At 47.8% G+C, this 17143-nt stretch overlaps 1 protein-coding gene across 8 annotated transcripts in view; it reads right to left on the bottom strand.

The window, feature by feature from the left end:
• Nucleotides 1–16366, bottom strand: part of flncb (filamin C, gamma b (actin binding protein 280)) — a 41326-nt gene extending 24960 nt beyond the window's left edge. For 4 of the 8 annotated variants that reach the window (XM_076721643.1, XM_076721642.1, XM_076721640.1 and 1 more), the window contains exons 1-8: nucleotides 15519–16365; nucleotides 5900–6148; nucleotides 4707–4804; nucleotides 2787–2937; nucleotides 2519–2637; nucleotides 2358–2435; nucleotides 1960–2122; nucleotides 1531–1731 (exon numbers count right to left, since the gene is read on the bottom strand). In XM_076721643.1, coding sequence (XP_076577758.1) covers nucleotides 1531–1731; nucleotides 1960–2122; nucleotides 2358–2435; nucleotides 2519–2637; nucleotides 2787–2937; nucleotides 4707–4804; nucleotides 5900–6148; nucleotides 15519–15897 — 1438 coding nt within the window. In that variant the 5' untranslated portion in view covers nucleotides 15898–16365. Of the gene's footprint in view, nucleotides 1–230; nucleotides 354–1530; nucleotides 1732–1959; nucleotides 2123–2357; nucleotides 2436–2518; nucleotides 2638–2786; nucleotides 2938–4706; nucleotides 4805–5899; nucleotides 6149–15518 lie in introns of all 8 variants that reach the window. The other 4 variants (XM_076721639.1, XM_076721637.1, XM_076721636.1 and 1 more) reach the window with 3 other exon arrangements.
• Between the last annotated feature and the right edge of the window lie 777 nt (nucleotides 16367–17143).

Here is a 17143-nt window from a genome sequence, read left to right on the forward strand (position 1 = left end):
TAAAAGCACAGTTGAGGCGGACATGAACCCTGAGACATCCACATTCACCCTGCGTCTGGGCTGTAGAAGAAGGTAAAGCTGCTCAGGACGAAGCGGATGCTGCACATGCTGTAAAGCTGGGAAACGCCCTCCAGAGGTCAGAGGCAGGGATGGTTTTGAGTTGAGGTGGAAGGAAACCAGGCTAGCGCAGGCAGGCTCCAGTCACACCCCCACCCCCGGCCTATACTAACTTGGTCGCCTGGGTTTGGGCGGTGTTGGAGGGGGGCCTCTCTTTGTCTTGTCTGAGGGTGAGGTGCGTATGGACTGAGGTCCAGTCTGCACCGGAGACCCGGGAGGCGGGACGCTCTGTGAAACTGAAGGAGGGAACAACAGTGATGATACATTTGTGCACAGGCAGAGACGGGACAGAGACCTCCAGACCAGTCAACACCTGGACCAGCAGACTGCCAGGCTGCCGGACCAGCAGGCAGAGGTTGGGACCAAGTCGGGTTCCTCAAATGACAAGTTCGCTAATACTCTAACCAAGTACAGACTAACAAGTCAAGTCACCTTAAGTCACAAGCAGAAGTCTCAAATAAAGATTACAAGTCCAAAGTCCTAAATCGAGCCCAAAGTCACGTTCTACATCAGGTCAAAACACAAAGTACAGGGTCAACTCAAAAAGTGAGAAAGCCAAGTCCCAAATTAAGACAGACAAGTCCCAAGTCAGTACCGGCAATCCCCAAGTCAGCTTCCAAAATTATCAAGTTTAGTAAGTTACGAAAAGTCCAGGGCCATGTCCAAACTTAAGACAGACAAGACCTGATAATGACAAAAATCCAAAGTCAACATTGGAAATCCTTTATCTAGGCAGCAAGTTCCAAGTCAAGATTGGCAATTCAGACTTGATTGACAAGTCAAAGTCAAGACAATCAGGTCTCGAGTTGAGTCCTAAACCATGTCCAAGTCAAGACAGGCAAGTCCTACTAGACAAAGATCCATCCATTATTATCTGTCTGTCAAACCGTCCAACTCCCATTTAAGTCAGAGTCCACATCTCTGCCAGCAGACCAGTGGAGCACCGAGGACAAGACCGAACACCACAGCCCAAAACCATGAGAGCGCACAGCGTCAGCCAATAAACCCAGTACTGAGGAGCAAGCGCTGACTGTCCCATCAGACCTGGACCCAGACTGAACTGCAGATTTTATACTGTTATGGAAATCAGTAACTTTCTGTTCTTTAATCAGTCAGTCTGGACATCAGATGTCAATGTGACACTCACTCGGATTAGAAATAAATGCTGAGTAGCAGATGATGGTTACGGGGGGGTCAAAAGGTTCATTATGTGGTTCAGATTAGATGATGTACTAAACGAAGTCAAAATATCTGCAGGCTTCAGGTTCTTGTTAATGTTACACAGAAATTAAATGACAAAAATATGGTTTCCATATAAATTTGAAACTTTTTAAGGAACCACAGACACCACTGAGAACAAAAGGTCAGAACTGACAACATCCCGTGTGGCAGATTTCCATGTGTAAAACCTACCCTCTGAGATTTGGACAGTGAAAGGGCTTCTGGGAATCTGCTGTCCGGCAAAGGTCACATAGACGGTGTGAGGTCCCTCCAGGACGGGAACATAGGTGCACCGGAAAATACTGTCGCCTTTGTTCTCCAAGACAATCTCCACTGTATCCCTCCGACCATTTGAATCAACAATGATGACGCCTACGTCTCCAGCACCCGCCCCTGATGGACAGACAGAGGGACAACAAGACTTCCAGAGACTGAAAGACGAACGTCAAAGTCTCACTGTCGCTGCTTTGCTTTGTGAAGTCATGTTGTGCTTTGCAGCATTAAAGCCTTTTTTTGTTGCATCTTTAAGTGCGTATTTACCTAAATCTGAAATATACACAGATTATAAACGTAACATTGTGACTCATTATATAGTTCAGTGTTCAGTTTCAGAGTGAGTACCTGCAGTGTAAATGTCAAAGTATGTCGGTTTGTTGGCCACGTTGCCCATCTGCTGCAGCCCCGGCCCGCGGGCCTGAACTCTGGTCGGGTCGCCCATGGCCTTCGAAACGTTCACCATGAAGGGACTTCTGTCGATGTCCTGGCCAGCAAACAGCACCTTCACCTGGGAGAAGCAGTGACACGCAGGCCTGTCAGGGTTTCTGACGGGTCACTTCCATTGACCTAATGAGTAACCTCAATTATTCAACCGGGAACTAAATCTGAGACTAAACCAGGAACTAAATTTCCATGCTAAAGTCTCGAGATGCTCCATTCGCTAAAGGAGTCGAAGTAGCTGATAGCTCTGTAAGCTAACCAGCAGACATATGCTTTCTGGTTGGTGCAGTGATTCTTCTTACTTTGTGGAGCCCCTCCACTTTGGGCAGGTAGACCACAGAGTAGCTTCTGTTCTTGTCGTTGTTGGGGATCACTCTGGCCTGATGGACACAGACAGACAATAAACATCAGTTAACACTTTGCTGTGCTTGACTGAATAGAAAATAAGAGTGTGTGTTCCAACCTCCTCCGTGTGTCCCTCTGGATCTTCCACATAAACCAGAACTTCACCCAGTCCGGCCTCCACTGTCTCCACCAGAAACTCTGCTGGTTTCAGAACCACGTTCCCTCGAGGTTCAATACCTGAAACCAAAACCTTCCTGGTTACTTTTAAAAACATGGAAATCTTTCCAGCAGGGAAACATGTAAGCAGCACACAGCTGGTTTTCACTTGAAGCTGATAAAAGTCGATTCAAACTGGTCAGGTTTTGGACGGACGCTGGTTTTCTCACCTGGTCCATAGGCTTTGGCCCTCTTTGGGTGCAGCGTCTTTGCCCTCAGGGGGGCGCCGGGCTTCAGTTTAGATTTGGGGAACTGAGACAGGTAGGTCATCACAGAGTGCTCGTCCACGTTCGGATCAACGATCTCCTCTGGAGCGATCACCTGAAGGCCGAGGGGATGAACACATGATGAGCACATTCACTGGTTAAAAAGTCACTTTCTGCCAGAAACACATCACAGAGCCTCATTAAAGGGAGGATCATGGAACTGATTGCTCATATCAGATCTGACTGTATTGAGTCCAGAATCATTAATGGAAGAAAAACTGGAGACGGACTACAGAGAGAAAATCTTTTCTGGGACTAACAAGACAAAATAATGGAGGAATGAGTTAGAGCGTCGAGCAGCTGGTGAACACATGAAAGGTCTGTGAAATGTTAAACAGCTGCTCCTGTAATGGATTCTGTTGTTCGTTAGCAGACGTTTTCAAATCCTCCGCTTAAGTAAAAGTATCAGTGACTCCACGGTCAAACAGTACAGAGGACAGTTTCTTCATGCAGCGTCTCTCAATGTGTTTCATAAGACACGAAAAGGCCTGAAGACGAGGCACAAGAAACACAAAGTCAAATAAAAAGACATTTAATACAGAATTAAATCAAATAGAAATGAAACAACCCAAAACGGACATTAGTGATGAAGACGAGCAGTGACCCTGCTCTTCAGTCAGTTCAGTGTTTTCTTTCTTTAACTGCAGGAAATGTTGTGAGTTTGATTTTGTGAATATTAGTTCTGTAAATCTGAGAATCACTGGAGCTTTTTTTTCATGATCATTCTCTTTAGCTGGAGCATGAGGACGTTGAACAGAAGAGGACCGAGAACGAGGCTTTGAGGAACCCCACGTGTCACTTTTGTCGTTCCCTCAGATTCACATTTATCAAAAAATAAACTTCACAGCTGCTTTAAACTCCTCGTTCTAACACTACGGTCACCTTGTCTTCTAAGCTTCTGATTGGTTAGTTTAATCCCCTGTCAGACAGACAGGAAGCGTAGAAGAAGACCAGCAGGTATCAAAGTCAGAGTTTCCGGTGACGATCGTCAACATGAACAGAGCAAAGATTTCAGACAGAAGTCAGAGTTTAGTGATTTTCTGCTGCTTTACAAACATTAAAACATCTGCTTCACTTTGAAACATCATCATTTATCAACGCAGGAAGCAGCTGGAAAGATGGAAACTATGACTTTATGTCTTTGACTAACGGGTCAACGATTGTTCATCATCTGATTCTGCGCTCGGTGTTTTGTCTCCACTCTGCTGCTGATTTAAAGTGCTGGCTGCAGGATCGCTCTGCAGTCTGGAAATAGACCAGATCGACATTCAGCACACGTGAAAGGAAAGTTCCTGCATCACGCCGACGACTCTGAAAAAGACCGATTACACATGAAAACTACATCACATCCTGCTCAGTTCAGGGTTCAGGTCAGCTCTACGAAGACAAAGCAGGTTCAAATGAACTGAACTGAAACTGAAGCAAATACATCTGAAATCAAGGAGGAAAATACAGTTTTGAGCTCATAAATACAAAATCCATGCTGGTAAACAGAAAAGTTCAACAGTTAATAAATAAATCTTCAGTTTTGTTGTCAAGATCTTTGGGGGTTGGGGGACGTACGACTTTCTAAGATTATGTTTACGGACCCATAATTTCCTAAACTTTTAGCTTTGAAATGATTCTGAATAACCAGTTAAACAAGTTTTTTAACAGTGAAAGAGTTATTTTACTTATTTAGAATGTTTGTAATTGATTCTTGAAGTGAAAACTATATTAATAATATTCCTTCATGTTTTCGTTTGGTGGCCACATTCTCCTTGTTGTGACGTTGTGTGTTCGCTAAAGCTAAAGCACAAAGGTTAACAAACAGGTAAAGGTCACCTGTGGCACTCCGAGCCAGTCGTCAGCCTGCTGCATGGCCTCTCTGGCGTTCTCCACCGGCTGACTGGGATCCCATGTTTCCCAGTCTGGACACAGACCTGAAGGCAGCACAGAGACAAGCTGAACCACAAACCTGCGACACGACAGATGAGACTTTCAGCAGAAAGAAGAGCGTTGGGCCAAAAAAGACTAAACTGAAACACAGCGAACGTGAGAATATGAATCAGTGTGTTCGAATGTTTTCTTATGATTACCCTGCAGACAGCACGACGCAAAGAGCTTTTATATTTCTGCACAAAAACCTTCAATTTCAAAGGCAACACCTCTTAAACGCATCAGTGCACGAAGCCACGTGAACTCACACAGAAGAACACAACACAAAATAAAACCGACACAGTCACGAATAAAACCAGGAAACACGTGACGCTCCGTCCTCAGACGGCGAGCACTGATCGAATGCACAACAATCAATCAATCAACACGTCTCCATCTCAACCGTCTGATCACCAGCATTACCTGCTCAGAGGACGCAGTGAAGCAGTGAAGCAGTGAAGCAGTGAAGCAGTGAAGTGTTTCCTGTCAACACATGAAACACAAACACTGACACACACGTCCGTCATAAAGCCGCTAAGAGGATTAAAGTGACGTGACACACTGAGCAGGACAGCTGTGTCTTTACGAGGACCGGTGAGGGTCAGAGGAGGTCAGAATCAGGCCGTGAACGGACGCTTCCTGCAGCGTCCCGTCCGACGCTTCAACTGCTTTCAGCACTTTCACATCACTTCCTTTTACTGCTTGAACTTTAACTCTTCAGTACATAAACCTCTTTCAGTGCTTGACATCCAGTGACTCTTCAGCTCCTTTCAACTCTTCCTCATCAGCTGACGCTTCCTGGCACTGCCGTTTGAACTTCCCCCGGCGTTCACACGTGAACTCGCGCTTCAGCTTCATTCGGCGTTCACACTTCACGTGAAAGCTCAGCTGTCTGCTGCGCGTCCACTTCACTGTCTTCCAGTTTCAGTCATGGCTGCCACACAAAGACACTTCAGACGCTCCACAGAATCAGCGCGTCGAGACATTTCAAGGCTTTAAATGAACCAATGAAAGTCATTTCTAGTTTCTTGTTCACCTGATGACTCATTTTCATTAATCGCTAATTAAAATCTGGGGTATCAATGTTCTTGTGGACCTACCAGGGGCGCAGTTGTCCACCAGTGCTCCCAGTGCCTTGCCGTCCCTCCAGTCTCGGTGGAAGTTGGTGATGGGGAGCTGGGGCACCTTGTTCTGGATCCAGCCCAGCAGACGCTGTTTGGGGGTCAGCTTCTTGGCGTCTTCGTCGTCCTCGTCCTCCCACATGGGCATGGAGATGGAGTAATGTAGGATCAGGGTCCAGATCAGACCCAGGATCAGCTTCAGGTTCCCGTCCACGATGGCTTTAGAGTCTGAGGGACAGACAGAAAACAGTTTAAATGAGGACATGTCAACTGCTGGAGAAACAGCAAGAACAGGAAATCCTGCGCTTCAAGCACTGAGGACATTTTTAACCGAAGGCTATGAACGTAAACTTTCAGCCAATTAGAGGCCAGTAAATTTCTGTGGTTTAATTACGTCTCAGCCGGTGGTCAAAACATTGGTTTTCTAACGTTCTGTGATCAGCTCGTGTGACCCAGTTTCCCGTTCTGCTCACGAACTTTCGACCTGTCCGCCAAAATAAAAGTTCATGGCTTCACGTTGTTTATCTCTCAGCTGTCAGGAGACTCGTTTTAATGTGAAAGTTTCATCCGTCGACAGCAAAGATCTGCTGCAGGATGATGTCATCGAAGGCCCGGTCTGAGGAATGAGGTCAGTTTAAATAGGAAACACATGGAGACACACACACACACACACACACACACACACACACACACACACACACAGAGGAATGTGAGGGAGGACTGTGATTTGTTCCTAAACTGAAAAACTAGTTTGTTTTATCCTGATGAGTCTTTCTGCTTTAAACAAACACACCAACACGTTTGTCCAAACCGCCGCAGCTCATGATGGATGGAGGTCGACGCCGTTTCACCACATGAACTCGTGTCATCTCTAAACAGACCAATGAGAACCTCCCAGTCCCAGTAAGGCTTCTGATGGATCATCCAATGGGGGAACAGCGTCAGAGAAAAGAAAACAGCCGTTCATAAATCATCCGAGTGTTCTGGCCGACTGTCGTGATGAAAACACGAGTTCGCTGTAACTCACACACACAGAGTTTATTCGGCTTCAGCCAATCAGCTTCAGCTCCCTCTTCAACTGCTTTCAGTGCTTTCGCTTCAATGGACACACTCAAGTGTTTGAACCACACCTGTTGACGCTTCACTGGACCTGACACTGAAACTCTTCACGCACAGCGTCACTGGGTTCACCTGTCAGGCACCGGTCACTGTGACTGCTGAGTGCTGATTGGCTCCCTCGCTCCACATGACCACCCTTGAGGTGACTGTCACTGCAGTGTTCCTGCTTTCATTCATGCAGGACGCCACGCAGGACGCCACGCAGGACAACATGCAGGACAACACGCAGGACGCCACGCAGGACGCCACGCAGGACAACACGCAGGACAACACGCAGGACGCCACGCAGGACAACACGCAGGACACCATGCAGGACACCACGCAGGACAACACGCAGGACACCATGCAGGACACCACGCAGGACAATACGCAGGACAACACGCAGGACAACACGCAGGACAATACGCAGGACAACACGCAGGACGCCACGCAGGACGCCACACAGGTGTCTTAAAAGAAAAGCTGACGTCTCAACTCCTTTCAGCAGTTTTACCTGAACTGACAATGAACTGCTAACGTGGCTAAACTGCAGCGACATGAAGTGTGTGTTTACAGTGTGTGTGTGTGTGTGTGTGTGTGTGTGTGTGTGTGTGTGTGTGTGTTGAGGAACAGACATTTGAGCTCAGAGAAGGAAAATATGATATCATGATTGTGTCCAAAAGACAATGGAAAACACACACACACACACACGCACACACACACACACACACACACACACACACACACTCAGGAAGCTCAGCGTCCAGAGATTAGTCAGGTCCGGGGTTCAGAGAGGAAACGTGTGTTGGGAGCGTCGCTCTAATCTTTCCCCAGGAAACAGAAGCTGCTGCTGTTTGTTCTTCTTCTCCTCAAACTGATTTACTGAAACTTCACACGAGATGTTTTCGTCCAGCTTCAGCTGCTGGAAAGTACTTCATTCACATCAAGTACTTGCTGATACTTTTAAGTAACTTTCTGAATGCAGGACTTTAACTTGTTGCGCAGCATTTCCGCTCTGAGGTATTACTGCTTTGACAGTGAGGCCCTCCTGATCCCCACCATGAGACCTGGACCTGGACCTCCACCATCTGACTGAAACCAGGACTGAAGGCTGTCGATGGACGCAGCGTCCCGTGTGCTCAGCTGTCCACATTCTGATGGACATGTGCAGCGAATCAGCTGTGAAAGTCAGTGAGTGACATCGATCACTACCTGCTGCCTCTGAGCAAGGCACTGCACACCTGAGGGCAGGTGCAGCTGTGTGCATGCAGGCACCAAACTGATGACGTCATAATCAGCAGCACTGACTCAGAGCACCAATAAAAAGTCTGTTTCTGAGGTCAGCTGACCGTAAAAGCTGCTGCTGCCACGAGGCTTTTTGTCCCCGCAGAGACGCCGTACGCTGCAGCAGAGTGAGGCAGGAATGAACTCTGGTGTTCTGCCAAACACCTCCTGAGCCGCACAACAACACGTCTGTGTGGAACACAGCCCGTCCTGTTCGCTAACGGCCGACGCTCACAGCACGCTCGCGGTCGCCAACGGTTACCAAACAAACAACATAAAGGTCGCCCTGCTGCAGAGAAACAATGGAGTCCTGATAGAAGGGCTGCGTGAGGGGGACGGGGGGGACGGGGGGGACGGAGAAACTGTGTAATGTGACATTTAGAAAGAAAGACTTGGCGGGGGGAGAGAGGAAGTGATGGAGGGAAAGAGGAAAGGAAAGAGGAGAGAGGAGAGAGGAGCGATGACGACGGACGGAAAGAATGAAGAACAGGGTGAACTCAAACACTTCCTGTTCCTCGAGGCCGACAGGTGACTGAGCAGACACACCTGGACCCTCTCTGAACCCACAACAAGCTCTGCACACGGCAGCAGGTATCGACCCGTCGGCTGGAGCGGCGGTTAGCGGCTGAATGTCCACAGGCCCGTCTGAGCCTGACTGGATCATGTGACTGACAGAACACAATCTGATTGGACGGAGATCTGATGGACTGCAGCTCGAATGAGCGAATGATTTGTCCAAATGTTCATTTTAAAACTTTCAGGTTGAATTTAAAAACTGTGATAAAATTTAAAAAAGAGACGAATGAAGCCTCACACACACACACACACACACACACACACACACACACAGAGCAGGTGGACAGCAGCTGTATAAATGTGTGTGTTGTTGTTTATCCTGAATAACCCCAAGAGTGTTCAACCTCACAAAGACTATTTAAAGACACACACACACACACACACACACACACACACACACACCTGTGACCCATAAAAACCTAAAGCGTGCGTTTCCAGCCAACAGCTGGAGGGTCGAGATGCTCGAGAAACACACAGTAACACACACGCACACACACACACACACACACACACACACTGAACTGGACAGATCATCATTATGTGTGTTTTTGTGTCAGATTTGACAGGAAGTGAGGACTTAAACCAATCAAAAACAGGCTCATCAAAGGCTTCTCCTCCTCATCATAATGATCACGGAGAGCAGTGGTCAGAGTACAACAGTATCAGCGTCAGTACACACTTAAAGTACCATCACAGTGGACATAAAGTAATCGTTCATGTGTTCATCTCAGACGAGGCTCATTTTAATGACTTCATGTTCTGTCTTCCTCATATTATAACATCAAAGTTCCGAGTCTGCAGGACTAAAGTCATCAAAACGGGCAAAAAAGTCGAATACTTTCATCTGAAGCATAAGTAGAAGTTCAAGGGAGTCGATTCAAGTAAAGTACAAGTACCTCGAAGCTGAGCTGAAGCACATGATCAAACGTAGTGAACTAGTTTTCTGCACTGAGTGTCGGCCTGTCGAGGATCTGTTGACCCTCCAGCTGTTGGCTGAATGCTTCAGACCAACTGTGACGACAGCTGACACACACTCACACACACACACACACACACACACACACACACAGGCAGCATTCATCACCCCTTCACCCCCCGGCTGGGACAGACCACATGACGTGGGGGGGCTGACAGGAAGAAGACTGAACCTTTGTTGTTCAGAGTCAAGCTGAACGTGAAGGATGAGGCAGCGGATCAGATTCATATCAGAACTCCATAAAGAAAACAGACGATTTTAGAGTTAAAGGAAAACTGCACGTGAAGATTCACACATAAAGTCTCTGAAGAGACGCTGACCCGCATGATGACGTCATAATGATGTCACAGCGATCGTGGTTAGTGGATTCCGGTGATCAATGAATATTTCAGTCATTTATCAAACTGTGTGTATTAAATATGAATACATGAATGTTTATTGTCAGTTTATGTGACATCTCACCCAAAACAGCAACATTCTGCGACTGACGGTGATTTTCATTTTTCATTCATATTGAAATGAGCTTTTCAATAAACAGTCAAGTCACTTTTATCCCTGAAGCCCAGAGATCACTGATCACATTCAGCTTCAGGGGCGTCATCACAGCCTCCACTCAGATAAAGAAAAACTGCCCAAAATGATCAATAATCGTTTCACCACAAAACTACGGAACATGTCCAAAGTGTGGGATTGAATGTGTCTTTTTCAGAGGAATCGTCATTCTCAGCCCGATTCCTCTGAAAAACAGCATTTCTGAGCCTCTCAGAGCTCAAACTGAGGAAGCTGATATGAACTTAAACAGAACACGTTCTTTTGGTTCTTTTGGTTCTTTAATTCCTGTTAAACTCGAGCATCTTCAGCTTCAATTGACATCAACAGTCACAGATTCACTTTCCTTCATTTCTAACACAAACCTGTTTATCGAAGGACGATGGAAACAAAGTCGTTTTACACAGTTGTACTGTTACTTTTACTTCAGTTAAGGGTCTGAATACTTTGTCTAAATGTCTATTTTTCCAACCACCACAAAATCTGGGACACTGCTGGAGGTTTTGCTTCATAAATGATAAACTGATGATTGAAACTATGAATAAAAGTAAAAGCCTCTGGACGAACGACATCCCATCATACTGTTTTCACCCTCCAGACGGCCGTCGCCATGTTAAACCTCACTTCATCTCCTGCTGGAGCCACCGTGAACCTGACCTCTGACCTCTGACCTCTGACCTGCTGCCACACACTGGCTCAGAGCGTGGCTCATCGTGCTGAATGCGCTGAAGATGAAGTCACATTAGAAAAGAAGCATCATATTAAATGCAGCAAACGTCGGCGTGAGCAGCAGCTCTGGGACACATTCAGGCGAGCAGATCTGAATCCTCTCAGAGCTCAGACCACATGAGTCCAGCACGGAGGAAGAGGCGCTGAGTGGACGCAGGACAGTTCGGATGTTCACACGTTCGTTTGTATGCAGACGATTCGGTTGTTTATGCAGACGACAGATGAACGTCTGCAGGTCTGACAGATCGAGCTCGAAGAGCTGACGGCTGTCAGGGTTAAACCCTCTGACCTTGTTCATCCGTGACAGGGTTCATGTCTACAGGCCGGCGGTTTCTTTCCCATGAGCTTCAAACTTTACTGTTTTCAGTTCACCTCATCTGGTTTTTGTCGGTTCAACGCTGCGTCACACGAGAGCTTTTGATGCTTCCTTTTCCTGATTGTTCTGACTAGAACGTTCCGTCTCATCCTCTCCTCCGCAGAGCCGCATGCTTTCTGCTGCTGGAAACATGAGCTCATCATCTGTCGGGGCTCGGGGGGCTCGGGGGGCTCGGGGGGGTCGGGGTCTGATCTGGAAACCCTCCAGCTGATCTGCAGACTGCAGCTACACAGAGGAACCGGCTAATTGGTCCCAGTTAAAAACGGCCTCACATCATTAAAACAGAAACCAGAGAGGAAGAAAGTCCCTGTGAGCAACCTCTGACGGTCAGGGTTCAGGTTTCCGGCTCTGAGGGTGTTCTGTGGTTCTGGTGGTTTCTGCAGGCACACGGTCCTGCTGTTGGACCTGAACTCTGGACCTGAGCAGACAGCATCATCAGCGGGTCACTGTTCACGTCAGCTGTTAGTTGTTGTTATTTCGTCTTTATGATGCTTTGGTGATCTGCTCACATGCTAGTCGCTGACCTTTGACCCCATGAAGTCAGAACGATCAGTTTGATTTGACTCTGAGTTACTCAGAGTTCATCTGTTTATTGATTGGTTATTGATTGACGACGAGTCTGCCAGTTTCTGTCAGTTCCAGTAAAAACCTCCGAGCCGTCTGATTGGCTCCCGTCGAGTCATCAGAGTTCATGTTTGACACCTTCAGATTTAATCCAACGTGTAATTCAACAACAAAGTTTAACGTTCAGGTTTGAAGAAAAGAAGACGAGGAAAACCACACACACACACACACACACACGGCTGTCAGATAAAGTGTGTGTAGTGCATTAGTTTGAGTGTGTTGGGGGGGCGTGCTGGCTTCAGAAGGACATTCCTGCGTGCTGACTGCTACAACACATGGAAACCATTACAGACTGGGCGAGAGACACAGAGAGTGACTGGAGAGAGAGAGTCTGACAGCAGTTTAACAGCAAAGCAGAACATTTGTGTCACATGTGACTCACTGAGCTGATAATTCACTGTTCCTGCTTCTGTCTCTGCTGCTGAGGACGCTGCAGGCCTGAAGGGACACTCACAGAGACATAACCCTAAACACAGGACGTCCAGACCGTCCAGAGCGTCCAAAGCTTAAAGGTCCAGAGACGACAAAGACTCCAGAGAGACACTGAACAGTCTGTCAGAACTGAACCTGCGGGAGACAAAATGTGTTCTGTGACGCGTCAAACACAAACAAACATCCATCCGTCTGTCTTCGGTTTGTGTGCTGAAACGTCAGCTTCATTACTTAAAGACGAAGACATCGTGTGTTTGACATCACATTTTAAAATCAGATGTGAGATCAGATCTTTATGAAATAATTTGATAAGGAAGACAGAATCTGTGAATCCCTCGACATCACGACCAAAGGCTAACAGACGCCTCTGATTGGCTAACGCTGACCCAGGAAGGCAGCGACTACCAACCAATCAGAGGCAGAGCAGCGCGGCCATGTCCGGGAGTTCAGACCTGAAGGAGTCCAACAGAAAAAGTGTCACATCTTCAAACAAACTGTCCGAACATCAGCAAACAGGTGGAGCTGAAGCGTCGAACAGCGCTGAGAAACATCTGCGAGTGAACGACGATCAGAGGAAAACAACGAGCCGACAGCCGTCCAATCAAACTCAGCCTTCTGTAAACCAGCAGCAGCCTCAGAAACCGAGCGGCCGACTCCAACGGGAACAAGGTCACCTGATCTGATCTGTGTCGGCGTTCACAGCACTGACCACAGCGGCGCCATTTTGTCTGCCATCTGTCAGCAAACTGAACCAGAGCGGACCAGAGCCGGTCCAGCAGGAGTCCAGCAGGAGTCCAGCAGGAGTCCAGCAGGAGTCCAACAGGAGTCCATCAGTCACGATGCAGACCTGAGGTCAGCCCAGCAGTCTGTCTGTGAGTCTGATTTTCCATGTGGCAGATCTGAGGTTTCCTCTGCTGAAAGCTGCACTGAAACACAACCTGTTTAACGTCTGATGTGATTGGTTCTGACCAATCAGCTCCTCTCTCTGAATGCTACAATACCCACAACCCTCAGCTGCTCGGAGCAAAGCCTGCCGCCAGGGTTACTGAGGCCATCCAAAACTGATCCAGAATCAGTTTAATGTAAAAGTCAGTTTTCTCATCAGGGTGACATTTAGTTCAGATCTCTGTTAATTTGAAGCTCTGTGATTGGACGGCACACTGGGACAGTGTGACATCACCACTGAACGTGATCTGCTTTCCAGGAAGTTAAAGTGTCGCAATCATGTGATCAATAAAATACGGCTGAGGTTCAGACACCAACCTTACAGATGATCAGAGATGATTATTGATGATTAGATTCGAGATTAGATATTAGAATCCAACAGAAGAACATCAGATCTGAAAACTGATCCTGGATCACAACAAATTCAGATTAATAATCTTGTCGATTGAAATCAAACTTTCTATTATTGATTCTTTCTGAGAACTTTGCCGTCTCGTGTTACAAAGAGCAGATTCATGAGATTAATTGTGTCAGTGTGTCATGAAGCACAGATCTCCAGGATCTACTGAGATCCACTTCATGTTCCCGTCACAGACGATCTGGACTGAAGTGGATCTCGGTTCACCGTTTCCTCTCTGTGTGTCTCGGGTCTATTTTCAGCAGCTGTTGGTGGAGGGAGAGCAGAGCTCAGCTGTCCCGCCATCAATCACCTCATACTCGTACACCCCCGCCCAGCCCCCACTCCCCCACCAGACCCTGCCCCCCTCCAGGCCTCACAGATCCCCGACCCTCCAGCAGCCGAAGAGTCCCGGCGTGAACGAAGCCGCGAGAAACAGAAGATTCTGTGGTTTGAGGCTGCAAACATGCTGAGATCTGATCTGATCCCTGAATGAGATCCGACCTGATCTGAAGGTCTGTGAGGATCCACGTGAAACCTGATTCGAAACAAACCATCATGTTCATTAATCTGATGCAGCAACACGTTTCACAGACTGGGACAGGTAAACAGGCTGATTGGTGACAGGTGAGAGGATCATGATGGGTATGAAAGGGGCATCCTGGAAAGGCTCAGTGGATCACAGAGGATGGAGGTTCACCAGTATGAGCCCAGTATGAGCCCAATATGAGCCCAGTATGAGCCCAGTATGAGCCCAGGCTGGAGGGAGTCAGTGGAGGTAATGACTGATGTGTAACAGAGTACTTTTATACTGTTTAGTTGGTACTTTTACTCCAGCACATGATTGTACTGCTGCTCTGAGATCTGCTGTGGAGGATTCACAGGCCTGTGGTCAGATCCACATCAGCAGGTCTGCAGATTTATCAACAAGCTGACTGCAGATCAGCTGATCACAGCAGTGAAACTCGTCTGTTTCAAGCAGCTTCATTTCTCAGTTAATGGAGGAACAAACAGGAAGAGCAGCCACAGATCAGGATGAAGGCTGAACTAAAGGGGGTTTAAGGGTTTTCTGGATGGTTTAAGGCTTTTTTTAACAGCCTTAAAGTCATCAATGGGCCCATCAGGTACATTTTAGGGCTTTTTAAGGGCTAAAGTCATAAAGGTTGTTTTAATGAGTTTTAAGGAGAGTTTGAATAGATTCACCGATGAATTATTTGATCTTCACCGCACAAATAGATTCATGAAGAAAAACTTTTTCATCATTTAAAACAGAATAAAATCCAGTCAGTACACCAACAACAAGAGGCGGCAACGACCCGTCCACCTGAGCAGGTGAGAAACGTCATATGTTTCATATTAAGGTCTTTAAACGCGCCTCAGCACAGGTCACATGACAGATCATCGGGTATTGATCCAGTTTGAATAATCAATAACTATGACGCGTTTCCGTTTCTACACACTCAGTTCTGGTGTCTCTGAGCTCGTGGCGGCATCGGCACCATCACCTTCATCAGTGAACTATCAGCTCACGCGCTTTGTTGAACTTTTCGTGTTTTGCGTAAATTTTGCGTAAAAACTCTCCAAACTGCGGCCGCGCGCGCGCCTCACTCACCGATAGAGACCAGCTTGATGTGCTCTCTCTCCAGGAACTCCAGAGCCACGGAGACGTTCTCCAGCTTCATCTGCCTGAAGTTGGGTCTGGAGTGATACTTCCTGTACATCTTCTTCTGGCTCAGCACCTCCAGCAGCCCGATCAGCTTCAGCCCGTCGCTCAGGTCCTTCTGCAGGTCGCTGATCCGCTTGTTGATGCACTTGAGGTGCTCGTTGCACCACCTGGTGAAGGTGTTCTGCTGGATCTTCTTCCACGGGGCGTCCTCGGCCAGGTCCTTCTCGGTGGCCGGCATCTCCTCCTCCTCCTCGCCGATGTCCGCGGTGCTCTGGTAGAACTGCGGCGGCAGCTGCGGCTCGAAGTAGCTGCTGTTGCTCATCATGGTGGCCTCCTTTTATAGCACAAAGCGGAGTGGGAAGAGAGGAAAAGGCAGAAAAAAGAGAAAAGAAGGAGAAGTGGGGCTGCAGGGGCAGTGCCAAGCCTGCTGGGAGTGACGCGCTTCACCAAAGTCTGCGTAAAGCGTGAAAGCGTGCGCTCCGGTAACAGAGCAGATCCCGGGTCCGTCAGTCCAGGCCGGGAGGTGTCATGGGCTCCTGCGGGATTACAGTGTGTGAGGAAAGTAAGAGGAGAGGGGAGAAAAGGAGGAGGACAGAAGTTTTTCCTTTCTTCCTCCGGACAGACTCGCTCCTGTGTCCGGGTTCTGACGCGCAGACGGCGGCGTGGCGGCCTGGAGAGAGTCTGGACTGAAGTGGATCAGAGGTTTAAAAAGCTCGGCGTCACTCAGCTGGACTCCCAGGAATGCCCCTGCCATGACCATATACAACTGCAGCCCGGGCATCCTCTAATCCCGCAGAGATACGGAGGCTGCAGCTCATTGGGCGGCGGCGGGGCGGCGGGGCGGGGCCAGGCCGGACCCCCTCACCCAGGACCCCCACCAGCGGCACAGGACCCGGGGCTCCGCGGCCACGGTGACACCTCCGGGTATTTTTAGAGGCTCCAAACCGGGAGACACCGGCCGTTTGTGAAAAGCTGCTCATAAACCGGTGAAGAGGAAACTGACGTCACCTGTGGGGAGCCAATCAGATTACTGTGTCAGACTGACCTGCTGAACTTTGTTTACTTGTTTTTAGTCACTTTTTATCTTCACCTGTCTCTTCTTGTCCCCCAGAAATCATGATCCCAGCAGAGAAATGGACATATTCATAACTGAAACTTTGATCGGAGCGAAAGAGATTCATTGATTAACCGATAAGTCGATTGACAGAAAGACAACAAATACTTCAGATCATTTCCTTTGAGTGATGAGATAAGAAATGAAATATCTGAACGTCAGTCAGACGAAACATCTGATGAGATCTGATCAGCTTGGACTTCAGGGAACTGTGATGGCGGTCGGCCTCTGAACGCATCGTCCTCCTGCCTCTGATCTCACCTGTCAGTCATCATCAGAGGAGCAGCAGCTGGAGGGCTGAGGTGAAACTACAGAGACAAACTGAAGGAGAGCTGAGCTCGTCTGAAGCTCTGAGGTGACATGGTAGAACGTGTCATGACACCTAACATGATACAGCATAACATAACATGACTCAGCAAAACATAAAGTAACATAACACACAACAAAACATTAAAGG

Source organism: Chaetodon auriga, chromosome 22 (genome assembly GCF_051107435.1).
Source record: "Chaetodon auriga isolate fChaAug3 chromosome 22, fChaAug3.hap1, whole genome shotgun sequence".
In the NCBI taxonomy this organism is placed as follows: domain Eukaryota; kingdom Metazoa; phylum Chordata; class Actinopteri; order Chaetodontiformes; family Chaetodontidae; genus Chaetodon; species Chaetodon auriga.